This window comes from Rhinolophus ferrumequinum, chromosome 3 (genome assembly GCF_004115265.2).
Source record: "Rhinolophus ferrumequinum isolate MPI-CBG mRhiFer1 chromosome 3, mRhiFer1_v1.p, whole genome shotgun sequence".
NCBI lineage: Eukaryota > Metazoa > Chordata > Mammalia > Chiroptera > Rhinolophidae > Rhinolophus > Rhinolophus ferrumequinum.
The window spans coordinates 63,349,608-63,363,908 of NC_046286.1; the positions used below are offsets into that span (position 1 = coordinate 63,349,608).

The window sequence follows — 14,301 nt, forward strand, 5'->3', positions numbered from 1 at the left end:
TCCACCCAATAACCAGAATACACATGGCTTTTCGAGGTCACATGGGAACATTCACTAAGACATACCATGTGCTGGACTAAATAACAAATTTCAATAAACTTAAAAGCACTAAAGTCATTCTTTGACCATAATGAAATTAAATTAGGAGTAGTTACAAAAAGATTTCTGGAATATCCTTAAATATTTGGAACTTAACACATTTTTAAATACGTCTAGGTCATTATTGAAGCAAATGATTAATAATGAAAACACAAAGTATCAAAATTTGAAGCTAAAGTAGTATTTAGAGGGAATGTTGTATCTTTAAACCCTTTATTAAAAAATGTTTGAAATCAATGATTCAAGCTTCTTAATTAAGAAGTCAGGAAAAGCAAAGCAAACTAAACCCAAAGTACATATAAAAAAGGAAATAATGAGAGGAAGTTAATGAAATGGTTCTTCAAAAGGTTCAATAAGTGAATAAACCTCTAGCTAGAAAGATCAAAAGAGAAAAATTATTAATATCAAAAGTGGAAAGAAGGATGTCACTAAAAATGTACAGATATCAAAATCACAATAAAGTATAAATAATTCATGCCAATGAATTTGACAACAGGAGAAATGGACAAATTCCTTGACAACCACAAGTTATCAAAACTGACACAAGACGAAAACTTGAAAAATTCAATATGTATTAAAGATGTTTAATTTGTAATTAACCCTCCGCCCCATAAAATTTCAGGGGACCAGATGGCTTCACTGGTCAATTCTATCAACCATTTAAGAAAGAAATAATTGTACTGATCTTACACACGTTTTCTTTCAGAAAATAGAAGAGGGAACACTTCCACCTCATTTTATGAGGCCAGCCTTTTTTTTTGGTCCCAAAAGCAGACAAAGACAATACAAAGTCAAAAGAAAAAAGAAAACCAACACAGACCAATAGTCATCATGAACATAAGCATCACAAACCTTAACAAATGTTTGTTTTCTTTGAGAAGTTTTGCAGTTTTTACTTTTTATGTTGAGGTGTGTGACCTAGTTCAGGTAAAATTTCCTGTCTGGTGTTATTTTCTAAGCATAGCAGCTCTTCACTTTGCCAGACGAGCTGAGTGTCCACAGCACCACACACATACTTCTAGGACAGCACTCATTATCACTTTGTTTACTCATTTTTCTCTCCTCTTTCCCCAATTAGAATGCTCTCCCTTCAGGGCAGATACATATCCAAGTCCTCTCCGAATCTCTTCTAGCGTAATTCTTGCTTTGGAGTAGGTATGCAATAAACATTCGGGAGTCATCTTTGATTCTTTTCTCCCTCCTTTATCCTTTTCATACCAGCTCTCCTAAACCAACCACCTCTAACTCCTGCCCATCCTTCTTTCTCAGTATCTCTTGAATTGTCCTTTATTTTCATTAGTTCATCTCACTAGTTCAGGCTACACCGGTTACAAAAGGCATCCTGCCTTGAGATTCTCCTCTTCCCAATCCATCTCCGAGATCACTATGAGGCCAGTCCGCCCCAAAGAGCTCTGCTCAAGTCATGCTCTTGTTTGATAAACTTTCCTGAATACAGTTTACACACTTTACCTGGGAATTGAAGATACTCTACAATCTGGTTTTAACTTTATTTTTCCAGACATCTTTCCTGCTACTCCGTATTCCCACATTGTCCTTTTCCAACTCCATATCCTGTTTCTCTTTGGGATAGTCATTCCTAGAACTCAACCATCATGCTGTGAGGAAGAACAAGTAGTCCCAGGAAAAGACTATGTGTAGGTGTTCCAGCTGACAGCCCCAACCGATGTCCCAGAAAGCAGCTAGCATCAACCCCCAGACAGGAGAGTGAGCAAGCTGCAGATGATTTCAGCCCTTAGCTGCCAGGTGGGTCACCTCCCCCTCTAAGTTTTCTCAGCTGAGGACCTAGATATTAGGCAGCAGAGACATGCCACCCCTGCTCCAACCTTTCTAAATTTCTGACCCAAAAAACCTGTCAGCATAATAAAATGGTGATTGTTTTACATCACTACCTTTGGGGTAGTCTGTTACATAGCAATAGTTAACTGGAACAATCTTTTCATTTCTTTATATAAAGGCATTACTAAAAAAATTTGAGAAAATTACATAACACTAAGGGAATCCATTTTAAATATAACACTTACTAGACCCATGTACTGTTACTGATTCTGAAAATATGTTGAACAAATCAGAAATGTCTAGAAGGTATGTGAATTTGAGATGGGATCATTAGTATTACATTTCTCTTACCTTTTCAAATTTCAGTTTCACTGGTTTTGGATTAGTAGCAGTTACAGCTTCAGCAATTTCCTGACCAATTTTAAAAGACTGTTCCTTAGTAGCTCCTTTCAGTAGCACAAACATACTAGAGGATTAAAAATAGAGTAGGGTAATGAAGAAGTCATTGTAAGAAAAAAATTTTCATCAAGAGTAACTTTCCTGGCTAACACTCTGTCTAATACCAAAGAAACCTTCCCCCGCCCCTTACTCTTTTTTATTAAGTTGCTTCCTATCTAAGCTTTCTTGTTTTTGATAAAGTGTGATCACTTTCCTTGTGTCCTCATGCTATATCTTGTTACAGCTCTTTAAGACATCTAATATTTCTAGTTTAGTTACACACAGATCAGCTCAGTTATCATAGCTATCAAGCAGGTCCTCAATCATTCCTAGACATTTACGGATTGGTGTGAAACACAACTGGTCAATCATAAAATAAGACAAAAGGTGAGTATAAAGAAAGAAAAATTTACTTGTGATGTGGGAGGAAATTTCCTTCCAGAACTACCCAACTTAAAAAAGACACACATACGTTTTGTAATATATGTTTACTGAAGAACAGTTAGAAAATACAAGAAGGCACAGAGAAAAACAGCCATCTATATAATCTTACCATTCAGAAAAAAGACAAACCAAACCTTTTGTATATATCTGTAAACCTTTTCTCATTTGGGATCACAGATTGTACTATTTGGTAACTTTCTCCTTTCATTTAGTGGTACAGTGTGGACGCTTTCCGTATCACTTAGTTGTTTCACATTATTTTTACAGTTGTACTGTATTTCAGTGTACAGATATAATTTAACCAAACTATCATTGAAAATTTAGGTTATTAACATATTTGTGCTTACATTTTACATATAAGAATTTGGCACACCTCTAATTGTGACTTCAGAATAAATTCCTTGAAGTAAAATTTCTTGATAAATGGTGTACACTAAAATATTTTAATGTACAATAAAAATATTTTTTGAAAGATACTGTAAAACTGAATTTCCAAAAGGTATTTCTGATGTACAATCTCACCAGCAATATGTGCAGGTCAAGAGGAAAAAGACTTTCTAATATGGACAAAATATTCCAAGACAAAAAATACTCAAAAATAACTCATAAAACAAAAGTATTGGGCATGTTTTCCTAATATAAACCAGTTAACTTTATAATAGCACTTTACATTTTATGTACCACAATCTGAGACCAGCAGAAACAATGACTAATAAATATATTTAACAAAGAGAGATTATAAATTTGATCTTCACTTATAATTTTAGTAGAAAGACATTAAATAGTGGCAATGGACAACATCTTAAAACATGACTTTAAGATTTTTTTTTTAGTCTTAGAGTTACATAAACCAATCTCATATTTCTTAAGTTTTTTTTATATTGGACTTCAAGTCTCATTTGGTTTCTTTGGAAAAGCTCTTTCTCTACCAATAATGGAGACAGTACTTGTCTTAGACTCTGATATGAAAAGCTTAAGAAAAGGAGTACTTATTCATTATTATTTAGGTTTTTAAAATAAAAATGGTCTTAATCTGAATTAATTTTAACATTCACTAAGGCAAAACAAAACAAAATAAAAATGCTCTTAATCTGAATTAATTTTAACATTCACTAAGGCAAAATAGATAGTCATTTATACCTCTAAGGTAGTCTGTATTTTGAACCCCTTGAAGCTTTTTATACCGTGTTGCCCCAAAAATAAGACCGGGTCTTGTATTAATTTTTGCTCCAAAAGACACATTAGGGTTTATGTTCAGGGGATGTCATCCTGAAAAATCATGCTAGGGCTTATCTTCTGGTTAGGTCTTATTTTCGGGGAAACACGGTAATATATGTTTTTTTAGGCCCATCTGATACATATTACACCAACATAGCCTTACTTTTAAAAAATAGGATTTTTAAAACAACTTTTAAAAAATTTTCCTTTTGAAAGATTATTTTTAACAACAGATTTTGGGACCTAGTAAAAAGTAAACTACTCACAACTTTGGCAACTGTCTTTCAAAAAACAGTTTGATTATTTTAAGATGCATATTTAAATTTGACAGCTTCAACTATACGAGGAATTCTTCCCATTAAAAACTGTTTCTTTAAACAGACTAGACTCCTGTGTATACAGTTTTTTACAGATCACGATATACATGTCTCCTGGAGGGTTGCCATGGGAATCCTCACAGTCTGTGGCTCAGGACACGTACATTTTCTCCTAAGATCACATCTGGTAAGTCAGGACCTGTGCTAACTCTGATCATGAGATCCTAAGAACTGGAAAGGACAGAGGCAGAACTCTGTTTTTAGGTCGGATCACCCTGAAGCCATTTCAAACATTGAAATGAGTATCTAAAGAGATGCAAAAAGATAACTGTAAAATAGAAAGTTTATTACCTGTCAGTATCACCATATACAACCCTTGCACCCCATTTCTTGGTATCATTCACCAGTTTAATAGCTCGTTCCAAGGTCTCTCTGGCTTTGTGAACAATACTATCACCAACCTGTTGGTACAAACACATTGGAAATAATGTTTTAACATAGCTGAGTAAAGTCAATAGACTTTAACATATAACACTTAATTTAAATTACTGAATACTTCTAAAAACGAAACAAAGAACATAAAAAACCAAAACTAGTTATCACTGTCATCATTCTAAGTCCTCAGGAAGAAAATGAGACACGTGAGGAATTTAAAGGGAACCCATCAATACAGAGACCTGCCTGTAAGCGTCTCAGTAAGTACAATGGACTGCACTTTCCACAAGGACTTGCCTACCATCCAATTAGGCAAGTGCCTTTGTATCCAATTAGGCAGGAAATTACTCTGTATATATGCGTAAGTATGTGTATCTTTCAAAATTTTGTTGGAATGTTGATAATTTCTTTCAGTATCATTAGAGGTGATACTGACCTGAAATCTCAGTGATTGGTTATACATAATTTTTACTAAATTATACTAAAAAACAAAGAAAAGTATAGAATTATATGACGGAAAATATATTACAAGTGTCCAATTTAAGTCAAGTAGGCAGCTCTATGTCTAACAAGGGTTCTTTCATTGGTGAGTGGGGAGTTTTAACGATGATCGTGGCAAAGATGACAAAACAAAAAGATGGTAGGGCTTGACAAATATGAGAAACTAGCTAATTATGTTTCATAGTTAAGTAAATTAAGGAACATTGCTGCGTCATTTATTAAACTTGTTAAAGCTAAGACTTGGGGTAAATTGCCCTTTAGCACAAATGGAGCATTCTTTTTAAAATTTTAAAATAAGAATTATGTACTTTTTCTTTCATGTTAAGGAGCAAACAGTTGTTATAATGATCCTTCTCCTTTTACTGTAAATTTGAATTACGTGAACTAAATGTAGTATTAAATACTATTTAAAAGGCTGTTTAAAGTTACTTTACAAAGAAAATATTAGGTGTATGAACAAAGGAATAAATTTTAAAATCTTGTAGCAGAAACTTAATTTGGCTTTTAAATTAAGATCATGAATTCTGTTGAAAACTTTAGTGCATCAGAAAAATTTGAGAATGTGAACTATAACCTAATACATTAAAAAAAAATCATGTTATCTAATTGAAATCCAACTTTTAATAAATGTTTAATCTGTCATCTGTTCCCAGTTTCAAACAAGATAAAGTTTAAAATATGTGATGGCCAGTAAGCTGCACGAGTGAGCCATCGAGTGGCAGAGCCGAAAGTGCTTTTGAGACACATGTACACATTGATCCTAAATGCCTGCCTCCTGCTGCCCCCTCTACTCACGGGGACACCTGGGAGTCAGAACCCTGCAGCTACCCCTGAGGATCACGCAGTGGGAAGGATTCAGAGGCGTGAGGCTGAGGGGGAGGAGGGAAAGAGTGGCAAGTAAGTTAAAATTGATTCTGATACCTTGTGCCATGGTTTCTAATTTGAAAACCATCACTCCATTAAAGGAATAAGAGATTGGATATAAAAAGAGGACAATAATTGGTTTCACAATTTAAGCAATGGCTGGGATCCTGAAAAGTCATAATAAGAAAAATATTAAAGTAAAAATTCTCTGAAAAGAAACAGTGTTGGCAAGGATGTGGAGACAAGGGAAGCCTTGTGTCTGGTCTGGATCTTTCACGTCTTCATGTAAACTTTAGAATCAGTTTCTTAATATCCACAAAACAACTTGCTGGGATTTTGACTGGGTTTGAACTGAATCTATAGATCAAGTGACATCTTGACAATACTGAGTCTTTTTACCCATCAAAATGGGATATCTTTTCATTTATTTAGTAGTTCTTTGATTTCCTTTATCAGAGTTTTGTAGTTTTCCTCATATAAATCTTGTACATATTCTGTTTGATTTATACCAAAGTATTTCATTTTGAGGGGTGTTACTATAAATGGTACTGTGTTTTTAATGTCCAATTCTACCTGTTCATTGCGGGTATATAGGCAAGTGATTGACCTTTGTGTACAGCAGCCCCCCTCATCCGCGAGGATATGCTCCAAGAGCCCCAGTGGATGCCTGAAATCATGGATAGTACTGAATCCTATATATACTATGTTTTTCCATACATACATACCTATGATAGTTTAATTTATAAATTAGGCACAGTAAAAGATTAAGAACAATAATAATAGAACAATTATAATATACTGTAATGAAAGTTGTATGAATGTGGTCTCTCAGAATCTTATTGTACTATACTCACCCTTCTTAGGACGGTACAATGCCTATGTGATGAGATGAAGTGAGGTGAATGACAGAAACACTGTGACGTAGTGTTAATAACCCTTCTGATGATAGTGGTTACTTGAACGCAAGCACTGTGATACCATGACCGTTTATCTGATAACTGAGATGGCTACTGAGTGACTAACCCGGAGGGTACCATATACAGAGTGGATACACGGGATAAAGGGATGATGCACGTCCCAGCTGTGGGTGTGGTGAGCGGAACAGCGTCCTGCTACTCAGAATGTTCGCAACTGAAAACTTACCAATTGTTTATTTCTGGAATTTTCAATTTAGTATTTTTGGACTGTGGTTGACGGTGGGTATCTGAAACCACAGAAAGTGAAAACTGGATAATGGGGGAGTACGGTATTAACCTTGTATCCTGAAACCCTGCTATAATGGCTTATTAGTTTCAGGTTTTTTTGTCAATCCTTTTGGATTTTCTACACAGAGGTTATTTCATCTATAAACAAAGACAGTTTTATCTCTTCCCTCCCAATCTGTATGCCTTTTACTTCCTTGACTTCTCTTACTGCATTAGCGAGGACCTCCAGAATGATGCTGACGAGCAGTGGTGAAAGGGGACATCTCTGCCTTGTTCCTGATCTTAGTGGGAAAGTTTCAAGTTTTTCATGAAGTGTGATGTTAGCTGTAGGTTTTTTGTGAATGTTCTTTATCAAGCTGAGGAAACTCCCCTCCATTCCTAGTTTACTTAGAGTTTTTATCATGAATAGGTATTGGATATTATCATATGCTTTTTCTGCATCTATTGATACGATCATTGAATTTTTCTTACTTAGCCTGTATGTGAAGTAGTGGATCTCATTAACTGATTTTTGAATGTTGAACTAGCCTTGCATACTTGGGATAAATCCCACTTGGTTATAGTCTATAACTGTTTTTATACATTGTTGGATTTGATTTGCTAATATTTGTTGAGGATTTTTGCATCTATGTGAGAGATATTGGTTTAGATTTTGTTTTGTTTTTTCTTGGTATTAATGTAACTAACGCTGGCCTCACTGAATGAGTTAGAGGAGTATTCCCTCTGCTTGTATCTCTGAAAGAGATTGTAGAGAATTGGTATAATTTCTTTAAAAAATATTTAGTAGAATTCACCAGTGAACCCATCTGGGTCAGGTACTTTCTATTTGGAAAGTTATTAATTATTGATTCGATTTCTTTAATAGATACAGATCTATTCAGATTGTCTATTTCTTCTTGTGTGAGTTCAGGGTGATTGTCTTTCAAGTAATTGGTCCGTTTCATCTAGGTTATCAAATTTGTGTTCATAGTCCTCTTTTATTATCCTTTTAATGTCCATTAAAATGTCCAGGGAACTGAAGTGATGTTCCCTCTTTTATTTCTGATATTAGCAATATGTGTTCTCTTTTTTTCTTGGTGAAGCTGGCTAGAGGTTTATCAATTTTATTGCTCTTATCCAAGAACTGGCTTTTGGGTTGAATTCCTCAATTGATTTCTTGTTTTCAATTCCATTGGTTTCTGCTGTCACTTTTATTATTTCTTTTCTTCTGCTTACTTTGGATTTAATTTGCTCTTCTTTTTTTAGTAGTTTTCTAAGTTGGAAGCTTACATGACTACTTTTAGATCTTAATATATGCATTCAATGCTATAAATTTCCTTCTAAGCATCGCTTTCACTGTTTCCCACAAATTGTGATAAGTTGCATTTTCATTTAGTTCAGAAGTTAGTTAGATTGACTGATTGATTGATAGATTTTTAAAGGAGGGTGCAGTTCACAGTGGCCCATGTGGGGATTGAACCGGCAACCTTGGTGTTATCAGCACCACGCTCTAACCAACTGAACTAACCTGCCACCCCTAGTTCAGAAGATTTTTAAATTTATTTTCAGATTTCTTCTTCAACCCATGTGTTATTTATAAGTGTGTTGCTTAATCTCCAAGCATTTTGGGTTTTTCCAGCTCTGTTATTGATTTCTAGTTTAATTCCATTGTTATCTGAAACTAGACACCGTAGAATTTATATTCTTTTAAATTTGTTAAGGTATGCTTGATGGCCCAGAATGTTGTCCATCTTGGTGCATATTCCATGCGAATTTGAGAAGAATGTGTATTTTGCAAATGTTGAGTGAAGTAGTCTATAAACGTCCTTAACATCCAGTTGACTGATTGTGTTGTTGAATTCAACTATACCCTTACTGATTTTCTTTATTGGTTTTTATTTGTTGCCCTTGTTTTTTGTTCCATTTTTGTTTTCTACTTTTTTTCTGCCTTGTGTTTGGTTTTCCCTGTTTTATGACTCCAATTTTCTCTCCTTTCTTACATATCAATTCTGTTTCTTTTTTTCACTTTTTATAATGGTTGCCTTAGAATATATATCCAAAAATTGTGCCAAAAAATGTATATACATGCTTTGTATATACATGTATATACAAAAGATAACATCTTTTGTGTTATCGGGACACATTGAGCATTACAATTTTAATACAGTTTTTTCCTTTCTTAAAATGTGTATACATTTTTTTGGCACCCTCTGTATTTACTTCCCATATACCACTTTCAAATACCACTATACCACTTTACAGGTAATGCGAGTACTTTATAATGAAATTATCCTAGTTCCTCCCTCTCATGCCTTGTATCATTTCTGTCATTCATTTTACTTATATATAAGCATACATATATTCAGAAACATACATAATATCAAATACATTGTTGCTATTATTTTGAATAAACTGTTATCTGTTAAATTAAGAATAAGAAAAATAAGTGTTTATTTTACCTTCACTTATTCCTTCTCTGATGCTCTTCCATTCTATACGTAGATCTCAATTTCCTTCTCTCTAAAGAGCTACTTAATATTTCTTGCGAGGCAGGTCAACAAATTCCCTCAACTTTTGTTTGTCTGAGAAATTCTTTCTCCTTCATTTTTTTTTTTTTAAAAAAACTTGTATTTATTTTAAGTGTGTTTTTCCAGGACCCATCAAGTCAAGCAGTTGTTCCAATCTAGTTGTGGAGGGCACAGTTCACATTGGCCCACGTGGGGATCGAACCGGCAACCTTGTTGTTAAGAGCACCACGCTCTAACCAACTGAGCTAACTGGCTTCCCTCTCCTTCACTTTTGAACAATAATTTTGCAGGGTACAGAATTTTAGGTTGGAGAATGTTTTCCTCTCAACACTAAATATTTAACTCATTTGCTTCTTGCTTACATGGTTTCCAAGGAAAAGTTGAATGTAATTCTTATTTTTATTGCTCTATAAGTAAGGTGTTTTTATCTTCTGGCTTCTTTAAGGATTTTAAATTAATTTTAGTAAGTATAATTTTGGTGTCTAACATTAATTTGAGGACATTCTGTCAATAGTTTCAAATTTATTTCTTCTGTTCTTTTCTTTCTTCTCTTTCTTCTCATCTCTTCTCATCCTATTACATGTATGTTACACTTTCTTTAGTTGTCCCACAGCTTTAGGATATTGTTTTTTGTCTTTTTTTCCTCTTTATTTTTTAGTTTTGGCAGTTTCTATTGTGATTTCCTTGAAGTCAGATAATCTTTTCTCAGTCATGTCCAGTATAAATATGCCCATCAAAGGAAGTCTTTATTTCTGTTAGTGTTTTTTATCTCTAGTATTTTGTTTTGGTTCTTAAGAGTTTCCATCTTTCTGCTTACATTGTCCATCTGTTCTTGCATGCTGTCTACTTTATCCATTAGAGCTCTTGTCCTAATCACAGTTGTTTTAAATTCATAGTCTGATAATTTCAACATCCCTGCCATATCTGAGTCTGGTTCTGACGCTTGCTCTGTCTCTTCAAACTGTGCCTTTTGGCTTTTAGTAGGTCTTGTAATTTTGTTTACACCTGTGCACGATGCATTGGGTAAAAGGAACTGCTTGCTATAAATGGCCGGTGGGAAATGTGGTGGTGAGGTGTGGAGAGGAGAAGTGTTCTATAGTTCCCATGAGTAGGTGTCAGTCTTTTAGTGAGCCGTACTTCTGGACTGTGGACTTCATGTGCTTCTCAGTTTTCTTCCCCTTTTGGTGGGACAGGATGGGTAGAGTGGAGTGGAGTTTTTCCCTTCCTCTACATGGAAGACTAGAGCAGTTGGAGTTGGGTATTTCCTTTTCCCAGGTTAATTAGGCTGATACAATTCCAGCAGGTCAGGTTCTGGTTAAACAGTTTCTCCTGAGGGCAGATCTTGTTAAGAAGAAGAGAATGCTCTGACATGTTTCAAAATGGTTCCTTTCCCCTCCCAGTGCCAGAAGCACAAGGGAATCTTTCTCCAATTCTAGTTCTGACTGTGAGAACCTGGTTGAGCTCTTAGAGGCAAAATTCACAAAAGTGTGGGGGGCCTCGATGACTGGGTCCTCTGGAGTTTCTCTCTCAGACTTGTCCATGGTGAGCCTCCAGCAATTCATCATGTATAGTTTGGGTTTCTCTACTTCGGCATTGGTTCCTGCGGTAGTTTGTGCTCTAGTAAGCTGTGATTTCTTTATCATTCATTTGTTGGTCTCTTCAATTTCAGGGGCAGCATTTTGCCCTGTGACCTCATTTCTCTGATGGATCTACGAAGAGCTGTTGACTTTTCAGTTTGTTGTAGCTTTTTACTTGTGAGGACAGAGTGGTGACTTCAAGCTTCTTACATGCTGGACCTGAAACTGGAGTCCCTTGCACAGGTTTTTGGAGTTCACTTTGCCTACTGTGAGCTGTGTGGGGACTTTATTCTTCCACTGCTTTTTCGTTGTTGAACTACTACAGCTATGGTATACCACAATGTTCTGGCCTTCATTTGACATGAAAAGATCATCAACAAAACAAATTTACTTTGTTCTTTCCTCAATCACTAGTAAGTTATTATATTTTTGTTTCACTATATTGTATTTATGTCAAATTAACATGCTAATTTAGTAAATAACAAGAAATTAGTCTTATTCTATGAAAAGTGTTTTTCAATTGCAACTACCACTACAAAAGAAAGGTTTGCGTTATATCTACTGGTACACTAGTAAATATGAAATGATTGTTGTTCATTCTGACATTTGGAGAAGCAACCCAACTATCATCAGATCTCTATCAATACATTAAAAAGAATTATTTAGTACCAAGGTTCTTGTAAACATTGCTATAAATGTGGCATTGAAATTTCATGCTAATAGTTGGTTACAATATAGTCATCCAGATTTCTAAAGTTATCATTGAAATGAAGATACAAATAGTCTTCATTGAGAAAACCCACAAATCCCTAAAAGTATGCATGTATATAAGACCTGGTTTGAGAAAAACTGATCACATGCCATGGACATGAAACCCTTTCACAACAAATAAACTGCTTTAATAAAAAGGTACTCATTTAATGCTGGCTTTAGTCTCTTTTGAAAGAACGACAGAACTGTATCACTTACCTCAATGCATGGCATTCTCCCAGAAAAATTAGCAGCTGTATAGCCAAATGTGACATTTGCTATAAGTTTAAGTCCTAGCTGACGTGCATCGAGCATTCGTGAAAGGGCTCTGTCTTGCTTGTAAGCCTTCATTGACTGCTTCACCATGAGTCTAGTCTTCAAAATTTCTTCAAGCATCCGTGGTAGCACACCCTTTCTGACTGAAGGCTATCATAAAGGGAAAAAAAATGTTTAAAATCTCTCAAACATTACAGATTTAGATAATTAAGAAGGAAACACAAAGTGTAACAATGGCCAACTGTCATGAATTGAAACATACTAAAAACAGAGTGGCCATCAATACAAAATCATCACATTTTCTTTCTTTTGAAGAGGACTTTTCTCCTAAAAGATTCCTGTAATGTTTATAAATCTAATGAAGCACTATTTTGTGAGTTCAAAGACCTCCAGGGAGGAGGGTGTCAACTAGTGCATAAGAGACCACACAATACGTTCAGAGGGAAATTTTGTTCGAAACTTTGATCCAAACCCCCACTTTTTCAGAAAGGCACATGGGATTTGTATCATTCATAACAAACCTCAGTTTTTAAAGACCTCATCCTAATGACCCCAGTAATCTGCATGGAACTCCATTTATCTACCTTGGAAGAATGATGAGCTGGGTTGACTCTGCTGACATTCAAACCTGCAGTTCCAGGAACTCTAGGTATTTCAAATCTGATGCTTAGACCACTAAGCCATCCCCTCCGGCCTATATTTATTAGCAATCTGGAAGAGGGGATGAATAGTGAGGTGATAAAATTTGTTGATGCCAAAAAAAAAATCATTTGTATTAATCAAGACTAGGGAAAATTTATGAGAACTCCAGTAGGAATGAAAACCACAAAACAGTATTAACCCTGAAGATGATTCACAGACACGTGCAAGGTAATAGTGCATGTCAGACTGAACAATTAAAAATTCAGGTACAGGATAGTTACATTCCTGAATATTAAAAAAAAATCTTATTTTCATTAAACTTAACTATTGGGTCAAAATGTAGATGCAAGTTTTAAAAATGCTGTTGAAGGGAATATAATAAGCTGCTAGATATGTTACAATGAAAACGTATTCTAACCTCTAATTCATTCTGCGTACCTTCTGAAGAAGCCGTAATGTTTATGTTAGGATATGTTATAATGGGAAGACATACTATTTCCCCAAAAGGACTATATCATGAAAAATTTTCCTCATATCTACCTGGCTACTATTAGCCAAACATAGCATCCTCTCATTGGTGAAGAATGCTGCAACTTTTGCTAAGTATACCAGAATGAATCTGAGGGCTAGTGAGGTCCCTGCTGTCATCAACCACCTTGCTGTCCCATGATTCTAGTACAGACTCATTGCTAAACTAGAAAAGGAATGAAGTTGGCATATGAGAGGTAATGTAATCTCCTCCTAGAGCTCTCCTATTTGTCTATTCATTTATGTGGCTATCCTCAGTCTCTTTTGAGGGGAGATAAGGTAGAGTAAAAAAGAGATCCTATTATGAGTTTGGATATCTTCTTTAAAATGCAATCAATAAGTAAGAGTATCATTATTTCTGATAGTCTTAATTCAATTTAAAATAATGTAGAATATTTAGAGTTTACACATTAAAGCAATTTACATCTTTATAAGTTAACATATTATCATCAAATAGCTATTTAAGCCTGCCAGATTCTAATAGAGGGCAGAAGGTATATGTATACATTATTTCTTTCAATATTTCATTAAAAACTAAAATCTAACAATTAAAAGATTTTAAATCTAAATTCATGTAAAACAAGATGACTGATTTTTTTTATTTTTTTCTTATAAGATTCCTATACTCTGGACTTTTTGAGATAATATATTCAAGCAAACTTAATTTTTTTCTCCTGTATTATAGGCCAACAACATCTAACCC

The 14,301-nt window shown here is 34.8% G+C and overlaps 1 protein-coding gene across 4 annotated transcripts in view; it reads right to left on the reverse strand.

Annotated features, from left to right (window-relative positions):
- Positions 1-14,301, reverse strand: part of REV3L (REV3 like, DNA directed polymerase zeta catalytic subunit) — a 153,052-nt gene that overhangs the window by 12,770 nt on the left and 125,981 nt on the right. For all 4 annotated transcript variants that reach the window (XM_033102882.1, XM_033102884.1, XM_033102881.1 and 1 more), the window contains 3 exons: positions 12,372-12,578; positions 4,665-4,774; positions 2,248-2,362 (listed from right to left, as the gene is read on the reverse strand). In XM_033102882.1, coding sequence (XP_032958773.1) covers positions 2,248-2,362; positions 4,665-4,774; positions 12,372-12,578 — 432 coding nt within the window. The remainder of the gene's footprint in view (positions 1-2,247; positions 2,363-4,664; positions 4,775-12,371; positions 12,579-14,301) is intronic.